Source organism: Mastomys coucha, unplaced genomic scaffold, assembly GCF_008632895.1.
Source record: "Mastomys coucha isolate ucsf_1 unplaced genomic scaffold, UCSF_Mcou_1 pScaffold1, whole genome shotgun sequence".
Taxonomy (NCBI): domain Eukaryota; kingdom Metazoa; phylum Chordata; class Mammalia; order Rodentia; family Muridae; genus Mastomys; species Mastomys coucha.
The window spans coordinates 86,379,985-86,402,473 of NW_022196891.1; the positions used below are offsets into that span (position 1 = coordinate 86,379,985).

General features: G+C 44.9%; 1 protein-coding gene across 4 annotated transcripts in view; it reads right to left on the bottom strand.

Moving 5' to 3' along the window:
- Kcnk2 (potassium two pore domain channel subfamily K member 2) overlaps positions 1 to 22,489 on the bottom strand; it is a 200,359-nt gene that overhangs the window by 42,320 nt on the left and 135,550 nt on the right. For all 4 annotated transcript variants that reach the window (XM_031338419.1, XM_031338429.1, XM_031338438.1 and 1 more), the window contains exons 4-5: positions 14,289 to 14,449; positions 10,272 to 10,458 (exon numbers count right to left, since the gene is read on the bottom strand). In XM_031338419.1, the coding sequence (XP_031194279.1) occupies positions 10,272 to 10,458; positions 14,289 to 14,449 (348 nt within the window). The remainder of the gene's footprint in view (positions 1 to 10,271; positions 10,459 to 14,288; positions 14,450 to 22,489) is intronic.

Genomic DNA, 22,489 nt, shown 5'->3' on the forward strand with positions numbered 1-22,489 from the left:
CTCTGTAGACTGCAGGATGCTGCACCCTCCCTCTGTAGACTGCAGGATGCTGCACCCTCCCTTCCTGTCCTGTGCCCAGAAGCTCTTTCCATTTTAGGAGCTCTCTGGCTGATTATAGGAGAACATACAGATAGCAATAAAAATACCAAAGAGGGTGGAGGCAGACAGCCTCAGAAACCTCCTCAACTTTTCCAAATAGTCTAAGCTTTCTGAGTCCGTACTGGGATGTGTGATGGCTCCCTTTTCCTCTCTCCTCCTCCTCTTCCTCCTCCCTGCCCCCTACCTCTCTCTCTCTCTCCTCCTTGACATTTACAAGAGTAACTCAGCCAGAGCTTGATCCAACCTAGCAGATTAAACTACTAAAAATATAACTCGGGAAGATTCAAGCTGTTCACAATGCTAGGAAGTGATTCTCCCCAGAGCGGGTTCCCTGAGCACAGTGACTGGGAACATCCCTGTATCCACTACTGAGAGAACCTCCCTGCCTGCTCCCTGAGAGTCATGGCAGGAGGAGGGGAAAGAATAACTTATGGGGGCATGGAAGGGACTGTCTGATGCTAGATGCCCTACCTTACTCAGTCCATATGCTCATTTCAACTGACTGATAGAATATTCAAAAATCATACTGGGGGAGTTGAGTGAGAACTTAGCCTCCTAGATTAGGCCCCATGACTAGCACCACCCCACCATGATGGACTACAGGTAATTCCAGGGAAGCCATCCTACCTTAAAGCTCTGTAGGTAGATGCTGAGAGAGATGAGACCCCTATATTTGGGCAGGGATATCAATGGGGCCTTAGGCAACATAATTTAAGCTTTATCTCCATCTGCTTTCTCAGAAATAAAGTTGATGATTCAAGTGCCATCCAGTTCGATCTGCCCAGAACTCAAAAGAGACTGCTAGGCCCAAGCAGTTTTTCTAAAATCCTAGTGACTTTAAATAGAGATGTAAGGGTATGGAAAATAAGCCATACCAAGTCACCAAAGGACAGGAGCCACAGAGCTCACATGCAAACCCAGTCTTGTGTTGCTCTGAATCGTGTGGCTCCTTCCATGGGATGGAGTTCTTCTTCACCCATATGCTCAGCTCTTAACTGTCACTACCCTGCACTTCATACCATCCACCTGTCCTACAGCCTGGGGCTGAGGGAATGCTCTCCATACTGGATGCCAACCCAAACCAAGATCCAGCTCTGGAAACAATGAGCTTACTGGTCCTACTTACACATCACGAGAGAAAGGTTACACAGGAAAGCATAGAGATCCTAAAGTAGCCACGACACCAAAACCCTCTCACCCCAGCCTGGATGCAGACAATTAGCTGCATGGATGGAGCTCCCCCATCGTCTGTGTACTCTAGCACTTCACGAGACGATGAATGCGGGTATAACCAGGGAAGAATGACATACAACTGGCCAAGAGGTACTGAAGGGAGTGGCCTCAATCTACTGAACCCTCCATCTACTCCTTCTGATATGGAACATGGACATTCAACAAGCCAAAAGCTTTGGGGAATCTCTTGTAAGTAGTGGGAGCCATTCTGATAAGCGTGGTGGCTGTTACACTTGCAAGACAGTGAGCTATGACTCGCAGCTCCCGTGGGCTGCGGAGGAAGGTAAGAGGTAGAGGGAGACTGGTAACACTTAATCCCACTCAAGACAGCGAATCCTCTCTGACCTAAGGACCCATAAAGACGTCACCTTTTAGTGCCATTAAAGGTAATGTAAGGTTAGGAGGGGACAATACTCAGAGGATAGTGTCAACAAAACTGCTCCACCCACATAGTATGGAAGACAGTTAGTTAAGGTGAGAGTCATCAAGCCAGACAAGCGTCCCCCTTTGGCTCAAAGTAGCCCTGTGGATCTGAAGACAGGTCCTCTTTATCAACCTCCTGACTCCAGTGTTTCAGAGGATGGTGGTCTAGTCCACAGACCTTGAGTTTGGGATCAGGCAAGTGTTTGCATAACTACCACAATAGAGCTGGGGTTTTTGTCTGTGTGTGTGTGTGTGTGTGTGTGTGTGTGTGATTTCATCACACTAAAGTGAGTTTAAAAAATAAAAACTCGAGAACATAACACTCCTTTCCCTTAATTTTCTTGACCTGTGGATTGGTTTTTTTTCCCCTGAGTCACAAAATATTAATGATGATAACCTCACATACCCCGTTTTTCAATTATAGTCATTCTTGACTCGGATAGTCAATTCCAGGACCATCCTCCCATCTTCTAAAATGACATATGTGCTACAGAACATAAACACAGCGTCACTCTAAAGAAACCCGTGTTTCAGCTTCACATTGCTTTAACAAAATACATAAAGCATGCAACCACTGAAAAACAGTTCACCCAGCCCAGGACTCTGGAAGTTCCGTTTTGGGGTCAGGTGACCTCGTTGATTCAACTCTCTAGTGAAGAACACTGAGGAGCAATCATGATAAGAGTGTATTATGGGCTGGAGCTGAGAAATAAGAGAATGGGGTCCTATACTTCCCCGTGAAAGCATACATTCAGTGAGCAGAACGCATCCTATGAAACTGGATCTCTGGAGAGTCACAGTGTGCATGAACTGATGTGAGATACTCATTTAAACCACAGAATCATTTCTCTCTAAGTATGTTAGTTTGGATGGAAAATAATGCTTTTAATTTGGGGGCTTGACTACAAGTTTATTAGTGATGACTTATTATATTATGATATTTTTGTTTTGTGTATTTTTCTCTTGTGACAGCAAATTGCCTAGAGAACAGAAACATTCTTACAGTGGCATGGTCAGTCTGGTGACTTTGGTCTTCAACAATAAATCACCTATTAAAACAAATATATGCCACTGATAAAGGAAAATATAAAGCTAAAGAAGACAATTAGAGGACTGCAGAGATGGCTCAGCAGCTGTTCTTCAAGAGGTCCCGAGTTCAATTCCCAGCTCCCACATATCATCTTACAACCATCTGTGGCTCCAGTTCCGGGGAATCCAAAGCCCTCTTCTGGCCTCCGAGGATAGCAGTCACATACATAGTCACATGCATATACAGACAAAACACCCACACACACAAAATGAAACTTAGAATTCGAAATTATTTTAAAATGGAGACAATTAGATCTGCCTAGTGTTTGAAGTTATATTTTTGGACGTTAGAGATCAGCACTCAGATTTAGAAACCAGCCCATTTCTACTTCTGTTCTTCATATAAAACCTACTGTTAGAAGAACAGGAACCTCATGGATGTAAAGAAAGGGAAATCTACAAGTCCCCTCACTCAGTCATCTCTGCAAGGGTAGAAGTGTGCGGTGTGTAGTGTGCAGTGTGTGGCGTGTGGTGTGCGGTGTGCAGTGTGCAGTGTGCAGGAGTTAAATGATTATTTCTTTTGGAAATTATTTCTATGTCTCCGTGGAGAGCAGCTTGGAGGAGTCTCCATTAAGCACCAGCTCCGTCATAACCATCACTCACCAAGGCTCCCTCCTTCGCTCCCTCCCCCTGCACTTCTACAATGCTTCTAGAAGGCTGCTGACCCCTGAGAGTTCACCCCTGCGAGTTCATCTCCTGGCTTGCCACAGACCCTCACTTCAATTCCGCTGATTAATCATGTGTGCAGTTATCAGTCCTCTCATCACTGGCTAAAGCATGAGAAGCAGATTTCCCTGGCTCCACAGACCTTGATCCCTATTTAGTGGCTGCCCCTAATTTCACACATTCCTTCTAGAGGAGCAGGAACCACAGCAATTGTCACTATTGCGTGCTGAGCACAGTGTCTCATAAATAGTGTGTTCACTAGCCATCAGAGTAGGTGAATGTGAATTAATGAATGAGTGCTGATTCCAAGGCAGAGAGCCAGCGAGGGGGGCTCTGTGTGTTAAATCACTTGCTGTAAAGCCTGATGGCCTGAGTTCAGATCCCTGGAACCCATGTGACAAGCCAGCTGTGTCAGTCGAGCACTCCTACAGCCAGATGGGAAATGAAGACAAGAGATTCCCTGAGAGGCTTATAGGATGACTGATCTCAGCAGTGTAGAGAGGAGAAGCAAGAGTGGCCTGCCTCAGATGGTGGACAGAGAGAACTGAGTCCCAAAAGTTGTCCTTTATCACACACACACACACACACACACACACACACACACACATACATGTAAGCATGCATACATCTACACACACATCCACACATGCACACACACACACATATGTATACACACACATGTAAGCATGGACACATCCACACACACATGAACACACACATCCACACACACACATGGAAGCATACACATATACACACATACACATATGCACACACACATGCACACATACACATGTAAGCATGGACACATCCACACACATCCACACGTAAGCATACACACACACATGCACACACACATGCAAGCATTCACGCATCTACACACATATGCACACACACACACACAAGCATGCATGTATCCATACACACATGCACACATACACACACATGCACGCACACATCTGCAAGCATGCATGCACACACATATACACACATGTAAATACATACACACATGTAAGCATGGACACATTCACATGCATGAACACACATATACACAGACATACAAGCATACACACATGCACACATGTATACACACATGTACATACTTGCACCCATACATGCTCACATACACACACACATGCACACACACATGCAAGCATTCACACATCCACACACATCCATGCACACATACACACACGCACACACATGCAACCATTCATGCATCTACACATATGCACACATACACGCATGCACACATACACACACATGTATGCACACACATGACTATAACACATCTTCCAAGCAGTCACACAAACTTCCCCTTTCTGATTAACTTGGTTCTTGTTTTCATTTTCTGAGCTGATCTTGGGAAGGGTCACTGTTCTTCTAGCATCCTCCACTCTCATCAAGCAATTTTGGAACTGGCCTTAGAGATATAACTGTGCAGATCCCAGGCTGTATCAGGCACTGCATCCAAGAGGATGTCTAGCGACAACTGTTCTGAACAACAAAACTTCATCATGGCTTTTAAACAGTGTCCGAGATGTTTTCACAATGACATTCCCTTAGATTAAGTGAACACTCACTGCATGAGTCGTATTTGGGATTTTACAGAAAGGAAATCGCTTGCCTATGAAAAGCTTCCCTTGCAAAGATGACATATAATTCTAGGAAATGTTAGTAGGGGACACACAAGTATGTCTTTCCCCAAGTCGAAATACAATGACAAATGGCAATAGAACTTTGAAAACTAAATTTAAAAAGTCATCCGGGTGACATGCCAGGGGAAGAAGGTCCTTAGCTGGGGAGGGGGAGCTGCACTCTGTGAAGAAGCAGCATGTGACACCCCACATGCGAAGTCTGACCAGGAGGGAGGCACTCTGCCTCCAGTGGGTAAGTAAGCTTCCAGTATCTAACAGTACACTCTTTCAGTGATGGAAAAATCCATAAAATACAGCTTAAACATCCGATATATATGAATTATGCTTCTTTATTTTTTAAATTAATGTGTGTGTGTGTGTGTGTGTGTGTGTGCGTGCATGCGTGTGTGTGTCTGAATGAGAGTTTGTACATCAGAGGATAGTATCCTAGGAGGCCAGAAGAAGGCACTGAATTCTCTGGAGGAACTACGTGGATGTTTGGAACCCAGTACCCACTCTCTCTCTGCAAGAGCAGTACCATACATAACTAAAGAATCAGCCACATGTGTCTGTGTGGTACTGGCCATAATGGTTGCTCACAATGCTTAAGTCTGGGGACTAAGATCTTGAGGTTTCCTTAAAAGCGTAGGGAATGTGAGGCCCCCACTTTGCTGAACTATCATTTGCACAGGCTCTCCCTCCTGCACGCCCTTCGGAGCCAACCTAGGCTGACTTGGGAAAAGAAGTGTTGCAAAGGATTCCAGTGAGAAGCATGTTTTGGGAGTCACACCTCACCTTTGTCCGGTTAGGGGGACCTAAAAAGCCATCAGCTTTGAAAACGCATTTTAAGTTGTGTTAAACTTGGTAGCGAGGCTTTCCTCCAGTCTTCAAGGATCATGATCTACGCCTTCTATATCATTTTCTCTTGCACGTTTGTGAACCCAGCAGACCAGGTGTAGAAGCAAGCCCAAACGAGGAAGCTTCTCCATATGACTGAGACTAGATCTTAAGAAAGCGAGGTTGGCTTAGTCCTCGCTCTGTAAGGCGACCTTGACTGGACATTCTAGGTATTTACGGAAAGGGAAACTCAGAGACAGGAATGAGGAAAGCAACCCTAATTCTCAGGTAGGACTGTGAAGCTCGTTGTAGCTCACCCCTACCTCTCGACTACAAACAACACTGTCAAACCATGTAAATCACACGGGCTCCATCACTTCCTTCCCCCTCTTTCAGCTTCAAGAAGAATCCTTGCACACAGGGATCTAAGCTGTGGGGTTGTGTTGTCAGTGTAACACAAAGCCCAAACTCGTCTCTCCTTGATCCTTCTCGGCCTCAGGATAGGGAACTCAGGTGAGAGGACAGAATGGATCAGCTGGAAGGATCAGATGTCAATCACCAGTGTGATGACCCAGCCACCGCAGCATGCCCCTGACACAAGCAGAAACAGAGGGAAGGTTCTACAGAGCAAATAGCCAGCCTCTCCCAGGAGAGCTCTGCCCTAGCTTAGCAGCTCACTGTAGTCACAAGGTCCCCAGGAGCAATGGCTGACTGTGTGCGCTCTCTTCAGCTATACATGGCAATCAATCCCTCCACAAGAAGCTTGAAAGACAAGCCTAGTTTCTGTTTTCTGAAGATTCTTACAAAGAGCATGTTTCCTGCCTTGCCTTCTCCACATCTGTCCAGAATGTGCCCCGGGTGTAAGGATTTGACACAGAAAGCTTGCAGCCCTACAAACACAGCTCTGTGGCCTCACAAAAGCCAAAAAAGATTGAGGATGCTGAAAAATCATTAAACTTCGCTGTTTCCCTCTTCTCCCTCTCAGATTTTTTTTTTGTAATATTTATTTTATCACTTCGTGTATATGAGTGTTTGCCTGCTTGTCTGTGCATCACATGCATGCAGTGCCCAAAAGCACCAGAAGAGAAAGACGGACCCTATGGAACTAGAGTTACAGACAGTTGTGAGCCATCAGGCAGGTGTTTAACCACTGGGCCACCTCTCTATCTCCTATGCATCTTTTTAATCAAAGCAAGCTTGTGTTCTAGTAATTAGCAAGGTAGATTTCTATCTTTAAAAAAAATCCTTTACAAAATAAAAATAGGATGAAAGTAATGTCTTTGATGGGGGGGGGGGGGTAAATGAAACAAAATACTAGTGACAAAAAAATCTATTTTCCCCAGTATTGACTGCCCAGAGTTATCATTCCTTTAAAAATATCTCACGTTCATTTATGTCTGTGAGAGCTTATGTGCAGCTGTGTGCAAGTGCCCATGGAGGCCAGAGGAGGGCATCAGACCTTGAAGCTGGAGTTAAAGGCCCCTCAGGAGCCACTGTATGAATGCTGGGAACATAGCTCAGACTCTCTGCAAGGGCAGCAAGGATGATAGCGCTGATCCATCCCTCTAGCTCCGTTCTTGTCAGCCTCTCCTTCTATGACATGGGGCATTAACTCAGAGGTCCCCACTAGGACCCATGGGATGTTCCCACTGAATACCCTTCCATGGGCAGGTGGCCACAGCCACAGACAGACTGACAGGATCTCTTCAGGTTAAGAGTGTTAACTTCTATGGGTGAATTTAAAATAAGTTTTTTTTAACACACTTTCCAAAAGGCAGAAAATAAATTATTTGGCGTTTTACCCCCTCCAGGACAATGTAGGTGGTAGTCACAGAAATGATTATTTTTAAGACTCCACCCACATTTCCTTCATTTATAAGTTTTGTATTTTTAAAGAGTCTCAGATCATGCATGCCACAAGCCAGATTGGCACGGTCTGTGGGTTGTTTAAAATATCCATGCCACGTCCGGCTGTTGGACTAAAATGCAAGACATCACCTAATTTCTGTACAGCCAACAAGTTTCATAAGACTTTGGAACCATGTATACACGGCTAGGTAAAACTAATAAACCACAAGGGTGCATATAAATATACATATATATATACATGATTATATATATATATATATATATATATATATATATATATATAAAATCATGCTACCTCACTTTTCCCCATAGAATCACACTTGTTGGTTCTGATTGCACCAAGTACATACAGCTTCAAGGGTAGCTAGGGAAAAATGGGCATTTTAAGATGGAAATCATCCTGCTTACATGGGCCTACAAATGTCTGGACCTCCATCCTCACCTCATTTTGGTAACTGTCAAGCTAAATGGTACCCATTAGGCCCCTGCAGCCTCCCTCACAACCCCTCCACCAGGTACAGAGAAATGTCCGTGGTGCCTGTGAGCAAAGCAAGGGCCCTACTCGGAAGGACATACGCCTTCCAGAACACTGCACGTTCCTCACTGATAGGCTTTGCCAACTTCACCCTTAATGCTTGCACGAGCATGAACTCCAGCCTCTTTTGATATTATATCTGAGCAGAGCAATGGAACCATTTCTCTGAAGTATTTAAATAAGGTATTAAGGTCAGGCCAGGAAGATGGCTCAGTGGGTAAAGATGCCTGTCATGCTAGCCTGGAGACATACATTCATCCCGGAGTCTATGGAGAGCCAACTCTCACATAGCTGTTCTCTGACCTCCATACAGTGTGCTTACACACACACACACACACACACACACACACACACACACACACACATACACACACACACGATGATAAATACAAAACATGTAAGAATTTTTTAAGAATCTCAACCAGTCTGATGAACTTACTTTGAGAAGTTAATAATATGTTGCTATTTTCATGGCAACATAGTATCCTTACTGTATTATCTGTTACTTCATACTGGAGTTAATTAATGGTTTGAAATTGTGGGAGTTCATTAAAATGATCCCGGAAGGGTCATCCACTCATTTATTTTTACTACCAATATTTAAGATTGGTGTTAGAAGATAGCCAAGTGAAGAGCGTGTAGATATGACTTAGAAAAGATATCTAAGCTTTGCAGCTTGAACATGTAATCTCAGATCTGGCAAAGCAGACACGGGAAGACCCAGGATCCACAGCTGAATCCATGAACTCCAGGTTCAGTGAGTGGTTATGTTTCAAGTAATACAATGAGGAGAGCAACTGAGAAAGGTACCACATACATGCACCCCATACACATGTGTGCACATGCATGCACACATACGCATGAAGACTGGAGTTGGAACTATGAGAAGAGTGAGATCTGAACTGATAAAGAAGAAAGGCAGATAAACAACAGCAAGGAAACAAAGGGCAGTCCCCAGCCGCCGAGGACACATCAGATCATGGGAACCCTGCAGATACTCCGTGAGCCACTTTAGCAGGGGTTCAAAGCTACTGCCCTGTACTGATAATCACAACTTCCAGTGTCACGGGCAAAAGAGAAGATCTTCAGTGACCAAGAAGAAAATCACCCTCTGAAGTTGGCAAAGTTTTACAAACTTAAAGCAAAGGGAAGTAAACAGGTTGAAGAGGAGTTGAACTTTCTTGTACCAAAAAAATAAGAGGTATATATGTGGTTTGCAGAATTAGCCTAGAAATGCAAACTACTATACAAACAGCCATTGATATTTATTTCACAAGATAAATCATAGTTGAGCCCAGCTTGATCCTTCTGTTTCCCTCCAGCGTCAAGAAGTCAGTACTCATCGCTGTCACGGTTAGAGGCTGGATCATGTCCTCCCCAAGGACAGGCTGAGGCCCCAATCCCCACATACCACAGAATGGGAAAGAATTTGGAAATGCAGTCCTTAGAGCTGTCCTTAGTGAAGATGAGCTCATGGGGGAGCAATGCGTGTCCTTAACTCAATAACTGAGTGCTCAGAGGAAGAGGGGTGAGCTCATGGGAGAACAGGCTGGGTCCTTAACTCAAGTGACTCTGTCCTCAGAGAAAGGAGACAGATAGGACCTAGGAACACATACAAGGGGGCTGCCACATACTGGCAAGACTGAGGTGGGAGTCAGTCTGCTGAGAACAGGGATCACCAACTCCCCCCAATCCCTAACAAGAGGCAAGGAATTCTACCCAGACTCTCAGAGGGATCCAGGAATTCCCTGTTTAGAGCCACCAAGCTTGGAGCCTTTGGCATGGCCACTCAGTCATCCCATAGAGCCTATGTTCCATTATAAACCGAAATGAGCCTTAAGTAGTAGAGCCGGGTTAGGAGAGCAGCCACAGCTCGAGAGCCTTACCTGCCACGTAGTCGCCAAATCCTATGGTTGTCAGAGTGATAACCACAAAATAGATGGCGTCCAGGGCGCTCCAGCCTTCTATGTGCTTGAATATGACTGCAGGAAGAGCCACGAAGAGGACACAGCCGAACAGAATGAAGATGATGGTGGAGATGATACGAATCTTGGTCTGACTAACGTTCCACTTCTGCAAAGACAGAGAGGCGTGCGGGAGAGAGAGGTTACCGGCATTCCCAGAAGCCCCGAGTACACGGGGCTGTCACATGACCACACTGCTTCCTGCCCTCCTGCTTTTCACTCTTAACAGCCTTCAGTCCTTAGAACTGAGTATCCCGTAAATAAGGCAGAGCGACCAATGTCAATAAATAGTGCTATTTTACACATACATGCTTTCCCATTGGGTAAAATGTTTTCTTCAAAATTATAGCGCCTTTGCTCATCCGCTGGCAGACCATGACTTCAGATAGGCCTCCGTAGTTGCTCACATGAACCGCTTAATGAAATTTGTCTATGCTCCAGGCACACAAAGCTGACTGCGGGCCAGACAAGGTCAAGAGATGTACGACAACTGAGAAACCTGGGTAAGCGCTGCATATTCATGGCTGGGTCATTCAGTTGACCAGATCTGATACTAAGGGAGTCTATGTCTGAGTCAGGGGAGCCAGCTGTCACTGGATCTGCCAGCGAGGGCATGACTTAGCAAACCTGTCCATACCTGTCACCACAGCACCCGCTCAGGTCTGGTGGCTTTTCACTGGTTCTTCAATAAGGGTTTCTTATAATTAAGGATGGAATGTGGATCATCTCCAGATCCTATTTGAGATTAATCACTTTCTTGTTATTTTTAAAGCAAGGTGTTCCTGGGGTGTAATTCAGACTGGCCTGGGGCTCCCAACTCAACCTCCTGAGTGCCAGGCTTGCAGGTGGGCATTGCCATTAGCTCCACTGGCAGAGTTGCCATGATTTTTTATTTATCACCTGACTATCTTATACACTGAAACAGCTGTAGGTTAGAGCCCACGCCCTGTGAAAATGGGGATGATGAGATGGCTCAGAATATAAAGGTGCTTGCCACCAAGCCTAAAGAAATGAGTTCAAGCCCAGGGCCCACGTGGACCCAGAAGAGCCAACTCCTGCAAATTGTCCTCTGACCTTCACATGAGCAACATGGTATATACACATACAAATAAATAAGTATAAATTTATAAGTATAAATAAATAAGTATAAGTTTAAAAAGGATAACCATTTAATGATAGGGTGAGACCTTTCTAGAGATAAATTTGTATAAAATCACAGAAAGGAAGTGATCACAGGGAACTCTCTCAACCACCATCTTCATCTCATGTGAGAGACTTGAATGAATTCATCTCTTTTTTTTTGTAGGAGTCTGAAATTTTATTAAATACTTATTTGTATAAAACTGATTCGCTACTACATTTTAGAAAGGTCTCTTCCTAAATTGGTAAATGTAACTTGTTTGAATTTGTTTGACTAATGAATAAGCATAACTTTTTTTTATTGGATATTTTCTTTCTTTACATTTCAAATGTTATCCCCTTTCCCAGTTTCCCTCCCTCTTGGAAACATCCTATCACATCCCCCCTCCCCCTGCTGCTATGAGGGTCTTCCTCCATCCATCTACCACTACCACCTCCCTGCCCTTGATTCCCCTACACTGGGGCATCTATCGAGCCTTCATAGGACCAAGGACCTCTCCTCTCACTGATGCCTGACAAGGCCATCCTCTGCTACATATGTAGCTGGAGCCATGTGTACTCCTTGGTTGATGGCTTAGACCATGGGACTTCTGAGGAGGTCTGGTTGGTTGATGTTGCTATTCTTGAATTCATCTCTTAAAAGTTGTTCCAAAATGCTTGGCATCAAACATCAGGACCATGGAAAGGATACCAGCATGAAGGCTCGAAGGTTTGCAAGTGACCAGCAGGTGCATGGTGTGACAAACATTGAGCAGGATGGGGTGGGTAGTCAAAATTTTGCTAAGTGTAGGAATGAACAGTTTATCGTTCCCAAGTTCATGCAATGGATCTGTCTTCCTGATGAGGGAAAACAGAGTCTAAGGTGTTTAAGGAAATAAAAAGTCCTATTTTGGAATAACCATGTCTCATCTACTCTAGTAGTAAAATGTCCAGGAGGTAGCTTTGACCTCTGATGCTGAGATTGAAGCTGCAAGTCAATCGTTACATTTCGCTGGTGGTGCCACGAATACATGCTTCACTGAAGTATGAAATGACAAAATGATTGAATGGTAAACGCAAGGCTTTGCAGCGCTCTCATGAGGGAAGTTTTTTATTGTTGTTGTTTTGTTTTGTTTTTCGAGACAGGGTTTCTGTGTGTAGCCCTGGCTGTCCTGGAACTCACTCTGTAGACCAGGCTGGCCTTGAACTCAGAAATCCTCCTGCCTCTGCCTCCCAAGCGCTGGGATTAAAGGCGTGTGCCGCTACTACCCGACGTGAGGGAAAATTCTTAACACATGTGCAAACACAACTGTTTATTCTTCTATGATTATCTTAAAGAATACAAATTTAACAACCACAGATTCTTTTTTTTTTTCACTTAAAATTCAGTAATAGCATCTTTTTATTTCTTTCTGGTTTTTCTTTGTGCAGCCCTGCCTGTCTTGAAGGTCTCTCTGTAGACCAGGCTGGCCTTGAACTCTGTTTCTATCTCCCTAGTGCTAGGACTAAAATTCTATGGTACCACCATTACCATACTACCCTCTGGATTCAATAATAGCATCCTAATGTTCTCCACACATCTCCTAATTATACCGTGACCACAAACACCCTCATGTTTGCTATCTTGGCTTCTTCTAAACTGCTGCCTTTCGTAGATGAGTTTTATTTAACTGAGTTCTACTACTGCAGGATTTCGAGTCTGCTATTTATTATTGCAACCTGCCCAAAAGGACCACATAAGACAGCAAAGGCAGCAGTAGTCAAATTTTATTTTCAAAATAAAAGTATTGCCAGCTATTTGCTTGGAGGGTTAAGTTTTTAACATTTACTGCTGGGAACAATGTAAAAGTGTTGTTAATATTGCGTAAATAAGAAAATGAAGATTTGGGGCCAGGGAGGGGTGACAACAGTTAGAAGCATTTGTTACTCTTGCAGAGGACCTGCATTCAGTTCACAACACCCACACAGTGGCTCACAACCACCTGTAACTCTAGTTCCAGGAGATCTGATGCCTTCTTCTGACCTCTAGGGACACAATGTATGCACGCGGTACTCAGACATAGATGCAAGGAAACACTCATACACATTAAATAAAATACAAACACATAAAATAAATAAAGCAGAGGTTTGAAGGGAAATCAACTACTTTTAAAGAACTTAAGTGGGGCCCCAAGAGATAGCACATTATATACAATGTTTGCCTTACAAATATGAGGACATCCATTCAATCCACAGAGGCCACATAACAAAGCCAGTGATGGTGCATGATTGTAATCCCAGTTTTGCATACGCAGAGCAAATGGTCCAGAGACGGTCGCTGAACAATCAGCATGTGAGAATTCTGGGTCATTTAGAGACCTTATATCAAAAAATAAATTGAATGATACTTGAGAGAGGACACCCAAGATTATTCACTGACTTCTACACACACACACACACACACACACACACACATACAGAGAGAGAGAGAGAGAGAGAGGGAGGGAGGGAGGGAGGGAGGGAGGGAGGGAGGGAGAGAGAGAGAGAGACGGGGTGGGGCATACATTTGCACATGCACACACACAGAGCAAAAACAATTAGGACACCATACAACTTCAAGTGGAGCCCAGGAAGGTGATAATTCTGTTTTCTTGCACATGATTTTTAGTTTCTTTCAGTCAAGTATGCAAATAGATCAAATGCAGTGAGTGGCATGCTAAGAGGCATAGAAATTGTTATATAAAAGGACAACTGAAGGTCTCCATTATCTAAGGTGCTAGAATATGTGACGTATTTTTAAAAACCACTAAATAGTTGTAGCAAGGCATTTGTGCTACTCACAATAAATGTGTCTTCCACCTTGGCAATTCCTTTTCCAAATATGGTTCCGAGCTGATCACCAACCCCAGCCAGCAGAAAGCCAAAGAGGGGAATTCCCAGCAAGGCATAGATGATACAGAATATTTTTCCACCTTCAGTTCGTGGGGAGATGTTTCCAAATCCTAAAAATAAAAAAAAACCCAAAAATGGAAAAAATTCAGTTGTTTACAAATGCGTCATAGTTTGAAACACCCACCCCAAGTTTAACTAGGAGTACCAGCTAGTCCAAGACATGGATGGTTTGTTTCAACTGGGGAAGACGCCGTTCGTGTTCTAACAGCAAAAGCCAAAGCTGATGTAAGCAATTATTCCAATAAAATTCCACATACAGCTAATGTTTGGTGAAACTTTGATCAGATGATAAGCAATGAGGTAGGTGTTAATGCACCGAACGGAATCGATATTTTCTTTAGTCTTCTGTCTCCCAGGTAATGATAACTGATATTGACTTACAAAACTTCCATTACCACTTATAATGTGTTCAGAAAGATACATTAAGAATATTCAAATACATATACATTATCTAAAGAGTGAGTCTTGGTTACAATTTATGTCTTTTTTATCCTATTATATTTAAAAAATGGATAAATGCCAAAATATGATGTTCCGAAGAGTTTTAAAGTTCAAAGATATGAACATGTCACTATGGAGGCCACTGTCCTTCACGGGCCTCCTAATTGTTGCGGTGTCACCTACACCTGTTTGGGATGGATCACCCACAATCCCAGACGCACAGAGAGCACATGTATGATAGTCAGTCCTTTGTGCCTTCTCCATGGTAAATTAACCTGGAGCTTTTGCTCAAGGTTTCTCTTACTCAGAAGTGTGAATGGAGGGTATACTGAGATTCCGTCTTCCGCTGTTGCTCTCCAGCTGTTTTATGATGAGAGGATCATGGCTTCTTTTGTGTCACCTCTAACATTCTGTGGAACCACTAATGGGTACAGAAGCCTTTCCTGTCTTTCGTCAGAAGAAGCTGTGAGCGCAAGCAGACCCCACAGCAGGTGCTGGGAACTGAGAAGCCTTGAGGTAGCTTTGGACTGGCAGCTGCGGTGTAGAACCGAGACCCAGCTCTGAAAGCCACAGGAACTAAGGACTCGGGGAAGGGTGCCAGTACACGGCTGCCACTCATCAATCGAGGGACCTTATGGGGATCACTTCCTCAGCTGTTAAAAGGCTTCGTTGTTGCCGTACACTTCCTTAAGGTGTAAGAACTAAGTAAAATACCGCATGGAGGTGCTGGAGAACGTTCATTATACTGCATTGCGTGGTGTACCTCAGCGGATGCAAAAACTGTTGTTTCCTGCTAGTCATAGTACTGATGGAAGCGAAGCATGGATCAGAAAGTCAAGGCATGTTGTCTATCGGTATATAAAATAATAATCAGGCAAATTGGCAGCAGCATCACACAACACCACGTTCCGGAATGTTCTGGCCTCCCATGGGTGCCATTCTTCACAAAGGCCATTAGACAAACAGCTTGCATAGCACAAGGCAACTTTTCAGCTGTAATGGTTGGCTGGGCTGGGGTGCTTAGAATGACCGGAAGGAGTCTGAGGGAACAGGAAGGCTCGATAGGGAATTCTAGCTGTGATCGCAACAATGAAAAGGGAATGGGTCTACTTGGGCACTTCAAGGCAAAGATCAAGTGGCAGGTGGTGTCACACAAAGATACAAGTAGCCAAAGAGGAACAGTGCCTGGCTACAAAGGTAGGGCTAAGCAAATTACTTATTGTGTGGTTAAAAAAGGATCACATGCTGGGTTGAGGCTGAGCCGATCACCTGCTGGGTGAAGTGTTTTGGAACGCTGGTCTTCCTTCTGATTCACCAGGCAAACTTGTAGCTGACATGAGGACGGGACTCCCCTTCACTCTTGCTCACTGAGTAACAGAATTGAGCATCTGCTAATTTGCCAAAACTCTGCAGCTAGCACCAAGACAGCAGCATAGAGCAGGCTAGCCTGCGATGTCGCTCCAGGGAGCCGTGAGGGCACGACACTGGTTGTGCAGGGGTCTCTGGGTCCAGAGAATGTTCTTGGTGTACACAGACTGAGACTGAGAGAAGCCATACACAAACGATCCCAAGATGCCCACCAGACACTGAGTAGCAGTCACTTTAGGTTTCATAAAGAAGGGTGTTCATGACAAGTTGAAGAACCAAAGGTGGAGAAGAACATCAGGAGAAATACTAGAATGAGAAAAAGGTGCCGTCATTGAGAAACTGAATAAAAAAATATCTGAGGGCCGTGTGTGCTTCCTGTAGATAAAGAAAAGAAAGGCAACCAGAGCACATTACAAACACCCCTTGCTGTGTGTTATGTGTTGTTATGTGTTATGTTTGTTAAAAGGTTTGGGATGACGGAGCTGCCGCTGCTGCAAGGTTTTCAACTGTCTGCAGCGACGGGATCCATTTTGGCACCGTCAATGTCATTTTAGCTCCAAAAACAACGATGTTCACAAAGAAGGAAGAGGAAAATGTTAGGCTTAGAGTCTGGCAAGGATAACTCTTGGGAACTGAAGAGTGACCAGTGTGGGGACCCACGGGTAGGACCACGGAAGGCATGTGCTGTGCTATCTTACATGAGTGTTCATCAAAGATCCACGTGCTGACGGCTCAGCTGTCAGCGTGGTATTATTAGGGATTGGTAGAAACTTCCCAAGGGTGGGAGGGGGTCTCAATTTGTTTTCACGTTTCTGTGATCAAATATCCAAGCAAAAGCGATTGATGCAGGAAATAGTTTAATTCAGCTCAGGGTTCCAGGGAAACCCTCACAAGAGGCAGATCGAGGCCGCCAGACCTTGAAACAGCCGGGGACATAATACCACAAGCAAGTAGAGAGTCATGGATGCTTGCTGCCACTCAGTTCCCTTCTCTAATTATACAGTCCCAGATCCCAACCAGGGGGTGAGCCTAACATAGTGCATGGGCCTTCCTAGCTCATGGCGAGAGGCACATCTTCACGGATACTGGACTCTGCCAAGTTGACGGTTAAATAATCACAGTGGAGTCAAGTGGGAGGTAATTACCTCATTGGAAGTTTGTTATTGGAAGAGACTGGGCTACCGATCGCTTCTTTCTTGTGTCCTAGATCACAGTGTTACACATCGATCCGCCCTGTTCTCTTCCCTCTGGTTTCCTTCATGCATACCAGAGGCCCAAAGTAGCAAATCTACCCAATCCTGGACCACGGCCTCCAGAACCGTAGCCACAACAGAACATGTCTCTGTGGAGTCAGCTCTCTTAGGTGTTTTGTCATGGTAACACGAAGCTGACAGTAACAATGGTGTCGTCCTTGGGACCACGTTGACTTCTTTTTCTCTAGTGTAAGAACTAAAGGAGACACTCACTGCATCTTACATTCATACGCCTCAAACTCAGGAGAAATACACACAGAACCCTGGACAGGTAGAGGTCATGAGGCAGATCAAGTAACCTTATGTACAAACTTCAGAGAAGAGAATTCAAGGACAAAACTTCAGGGAACACCAACGATTAAGATGTAGAAGGTGGCAATCGTTGTCGGGCCATGAGAGGATAGACCAGGGTTATAGGAAAAGCCAGTCTCAAAGGAAGAGAGTATCAACCACCTCCAAACCATTCCACAGGACTAAGTGAGGTAACCGCCCGGAGCCCCAAGGATTCAGAGGTAACCGCCCTGGAGCCCCAAGGATTCAGAGGTAACCGCCCTGGAGCCCCAAGGATTCAAAGGTAACCGCCCGGAGCCCCAAAGATTCAGAGGTAATCGCCCGGAGCCCCAAGGATTCAGAGGTAACCGCCCGGAGCCCCAAGCATTCAGCAAGAATTTCCTACAAGAGACATCAGAAATGGTATTTCAATGGGAGGCTGGCAGAAGCCAGTGGCGGACAGCTCCGTAGCCTTTTTTAACCCCCTCTTTCCTCCAGTGCTTCCTATCTGGCCCCTCCTCCCTCCTCCCCTCCTTGTTTCTCCCTTCTTCCCTCCTCCTTTCCCATCCCTTCCCTCTTCTCTCTTTCCTCTCCTTATACCTTTGATTTTAAATAATTTCAGCCATGGGAAAGTCACAGGAATGTCACACAGAATTCCTTGGGACATTTCCCATGTCTGTCACCCATTTCTCAGTTTGCCCTGTTCTCTCTCTCTCTCTCTCTCTCTCTCTCTCTCTCTCTCTCTCTCTCTGTCTAAAACCCATTCTTGTTTCTGAACAATTTTGCAGCAGGCTTGTGACACCTTTTTTTGTTTGGGTTTTGTTATTGTTTGAAATGAGGTCTCATGTACCTCAAGTTCACTAGATAGTATGTGTGTGTGTGGGGGGGGGGAGTTGGTCTGGTCTTCCTGCCTCTGCCTCTGCGTGCTGTGTGTGTGGTACCAGGGATCACACCCAGACTTTTCACATCAGCTAAGAAGGCACTCTACCAACTGAGCCTCATCCCTGGCTCATTCATCCCTGTATTCTGTGTTATTATTTTCTTTCATTAAAAAAAAAAAAAGATACATAACTACAGCACAATTACCAAGCTTGGGTGAGTCAACGTGGACATGAGATTAACAATCTACACTCAAATAACATTCTTTACCACACTGCCCCCTTTGCCAGGGTCAACTCATGAGTACACACTAGGGCTGGAGAGATGGCTCAGTGGCTAAGAGCACTGACTGCTCTTCCAGAGGTCCTGAGTTCAATTCCCAGCAACCACATGGTGACTCACAACCATCTGTAATGGGATCTGATGTCCTCTTCTGATGTGTCTGAAGACAGCTACAGTGCACTCATAATACATAAAATAAATAAGTCTTAAAAAAAAAAGGAGTACATGCTGCACTTGATTGGCATGTCCTGTCATTCTCCTCAATATTCTTCCACCTTTCCACCCTTCCATCTCTGAATGCTTCTGTGTCCTTGAAAGACAGAGGCTTGTGTTTTTGTAAAACATTCTTCAGTTCCAAGCTGCCCAATACTTCCTCAGAAGTATCTTCAAGGCTCGTTGATGATGGGACCATCACGCCCTTCTTAGTCTGTCACCCCTGAGAGTCCCATGACCTCAGCTTATTCCATTAATGCTGAGTCTGGTTTGGCTAAGTAAACCCATCAACACGGCTTGCCCATTGAAAAATCCTCTATTCTTTTCCTTTCCAACCAGAGAGACTTGGAGATTATACGCATATTCTGCTTCTCAAATTTGTACCTACTAGTTGTGATACTAACAAACAAAAAGACAGACTGTGCTGTAGGAAAGGTAAAAACAGATAAACCAACAGCAGTTTATATCACCAATAATCAAAATACCAAAGGACATTGCACTGGCTGGTGTTGTGTGTCAACTTGACACAAGCGGGAGTGATCACAGAGAAAGGGGCCTCCCTTGAGAAAGTGCCTCCATGAGATCCAGCTGTAAGGCATGTTCTCAGTTAGTGATGGGGGACAGAGGGTGGCCTTGTAGGTGGTGCCATTCCTGATCTGGTAGTCTTAGGTTCTACAAGAAAGCTAGCTGAACAAGCTGTGGGAAGCAAGCCAGTAAACAGCACCCCACCATGGCCTCTGCATTGGCTCCTGCCTGTGTGAGTTCCCGGCCTGACTTCCTTTGGTGATGAACAGCAATGTGGAAATGTAAACTGAGTAAACTCTTTTCTCCCCAACTTGCTTCTTGGTCATGATGTTTTGTGACACACATTATGGCTGCATTCATATATAAGGATAACTAATTGTGCCTTTCTATTTTGTATAAAAGTGTCCACAACCATTTTCTTGGTGTTTTGAGGTGTTCTCTTGGGAGCGGGAGGAAGTAAGAGCAGGAGTGAGGGAAGTTCCTGCCCTCCAGAGCTCTCTCAGTGAGGTGCAGCTTCGGAAGCCTCCATGCTCTGTAAGGGAACCAGAATCTCACATCTGCCCTGTACAAGGGGAAGGGGCTGAGAACTGAGAGCCCAGCTGGAATCCCAGAAACAGGGCGATGAAGATTCAGCCTGGCTCCCAGCACTAGAAAAACCTCAAAGGACTGTGGATGCGGAGTCCACAAAACCCAAGCATCGAACTCACATCTCCTGGGTGACCTTGCTCATCACGGCCATGGGATGCACCACGGGAGGAGATCCACACAGGGAGGTTTGAGAAGGGGCCCTGAAGCAGGTAACCTGAGGAGCAAGGCCACCTGACAGACTAGTGAGCCAGGGGGTGTTTAAACAACCCTTGGTGGCTCCACTTTTCATTTCCAATTATAGACTTAATGTTTTTATTACTGAAAATGTTTTTCATACAATATACTCTGATTGCAGTTCCCAGATCTTCCCCCTCCCACCTCTCCAAATTCTTCCCACTGGACTTCAGGCCTTCTTTCTCTCTCTTTAGAAAGCAAACAGGCAAACAGATAACAAAAAAAAGGGGGGGGGAAATCTTTTTTTCTTTTTAAAGAAAAGAAAAAGCATGAGACACATACACACACAAACATAAAAACATGTCCTCAATGATTCCTCCTTATGTACCCGCCATGGATGCCAAGCATCGAGACTCCCTAGATTCCTGAAGGGCATGCCCCTCACAGTGACTGCTCTCTGGTGCAAAATAAATTAAAAAGTCATAAAGCAGTTTCCTGACACACACAGCCACCCTGGATGCCCCCCAAACATTCCCATGGGTGACACAGAGTCCAGTGGATGTATAGGAGACATTTCTCCAAAGAATCTGACCTCCACATACTTTCTATATGTTCCAAGCAGTGGCTATGGGCCTGGCTAAGGGGTGATTGATGAGCTTCCTACATGGGTGACAGAGTCCAGTGGATGTATAGGAGACATTTCTCCAAAGAATCTGACCTCCACATACTTTCTATATGTTCCAAGCAGTGGCTATGGGCCTGGCTAAATGGTGACTGATGAGCTTCCTAGGAAGGTTCTCCGTTAGCTATCTAAGAAGAGCAGGTGATACTGAAGATGCTGACATCTGCTATTGTTTGGGTTTCTGAATCCCCCTGTAGCAGCCAGCAACACCCCAAGGTGGACCAGTGCTGCCTTACAAGATGAGATGACTATACAGGCCATCATTAGTTTTGCTTGAACCCCTAAAATAAGGAGTTCATACTCAGTGTGCCCCCGGGAGGAAATCAAGGCTTTCAATGTGGCTTAGACTAGGCTATCAAGGTTGGCAGGGAACACGGCTGATCCAGCTTCCAAATGATTGGGGAGCACAGAGACTGCAGATGGGTGGAGCTTGTGAAGGTGGTGGTACAGGACCTGGGAAGGGTGGAGAGCCCCAGGGCATCTGTGGTACAAAGAACTGGCTTGGGACAAGAACAGTGAGATTATTACGAATTTTCCAAGTCTGCCCAGTTCACCTTAACAGCTTAAACCATCTCTGGTGGGAATATTTTCATCACAGAAGTTGGCAAACACTGTAAATTACATCTTTTTTTCCTTCCCTGGTAGGTACTATTTACATCTGTCAACATGATACAATCTGGAATCACCTGAAAAAGAGTCTTAATGGGGAAACCTTTCATTTAAAGAGCAGGTTGTCATATAGGTATCTCTGTGGGGAACTGTCTTCATTCAGTTAAACAGGGTGGGAAAACCCAACCCACTGTGGGCAGTACCATTCCCTAGGCCTAGATCCTGGACTGTATGAGTGTAGAGAGTTTCCACTGAGCAATAGCCACACAGTCACGTCTCTCCGCTCATCTCTCCATTGATGTATTGAAACTGTTTCAACCCCCCCCCCATGATGAACTATAACCTGAAATTATGAGATAAAGATAAATGGTTTTCTCCTCAAAATTGCTTTTGTAAAGGTATTTTATCATAGCAAAAGAACTGAAGCCAGGATGCCATCCCAGCACTGAAAAAGACACAGAAAAATTCAAGGGGCTTGTGGATCATCTGATGCAGAGTGGGATGAAAGCCAAGCTACCTGTCGGTCACCTTGGAGAAAATTCCAACTCTTCTCTCTTCTCCATCCTGCAGCCTGCAAGCAAGGCCTTCCTGGAAGGTAAGTCCGCCCTTCCTGGACTGTCTAGTATCAGGCCCATGTGCCCCATTCTCGCTGAGCAGTCCCAAAGGCTTGGGCCATTTTTCTCATCACAAGTCATTTGTACTAAAAAGAAATAACCTCCCTTCCCCAGCCCTGCAGAGTCGTGACCACAACTGTTTGCAGCAACAATCCATCTATCATCTGATTTCCGCATTTAATAAAAGTACCA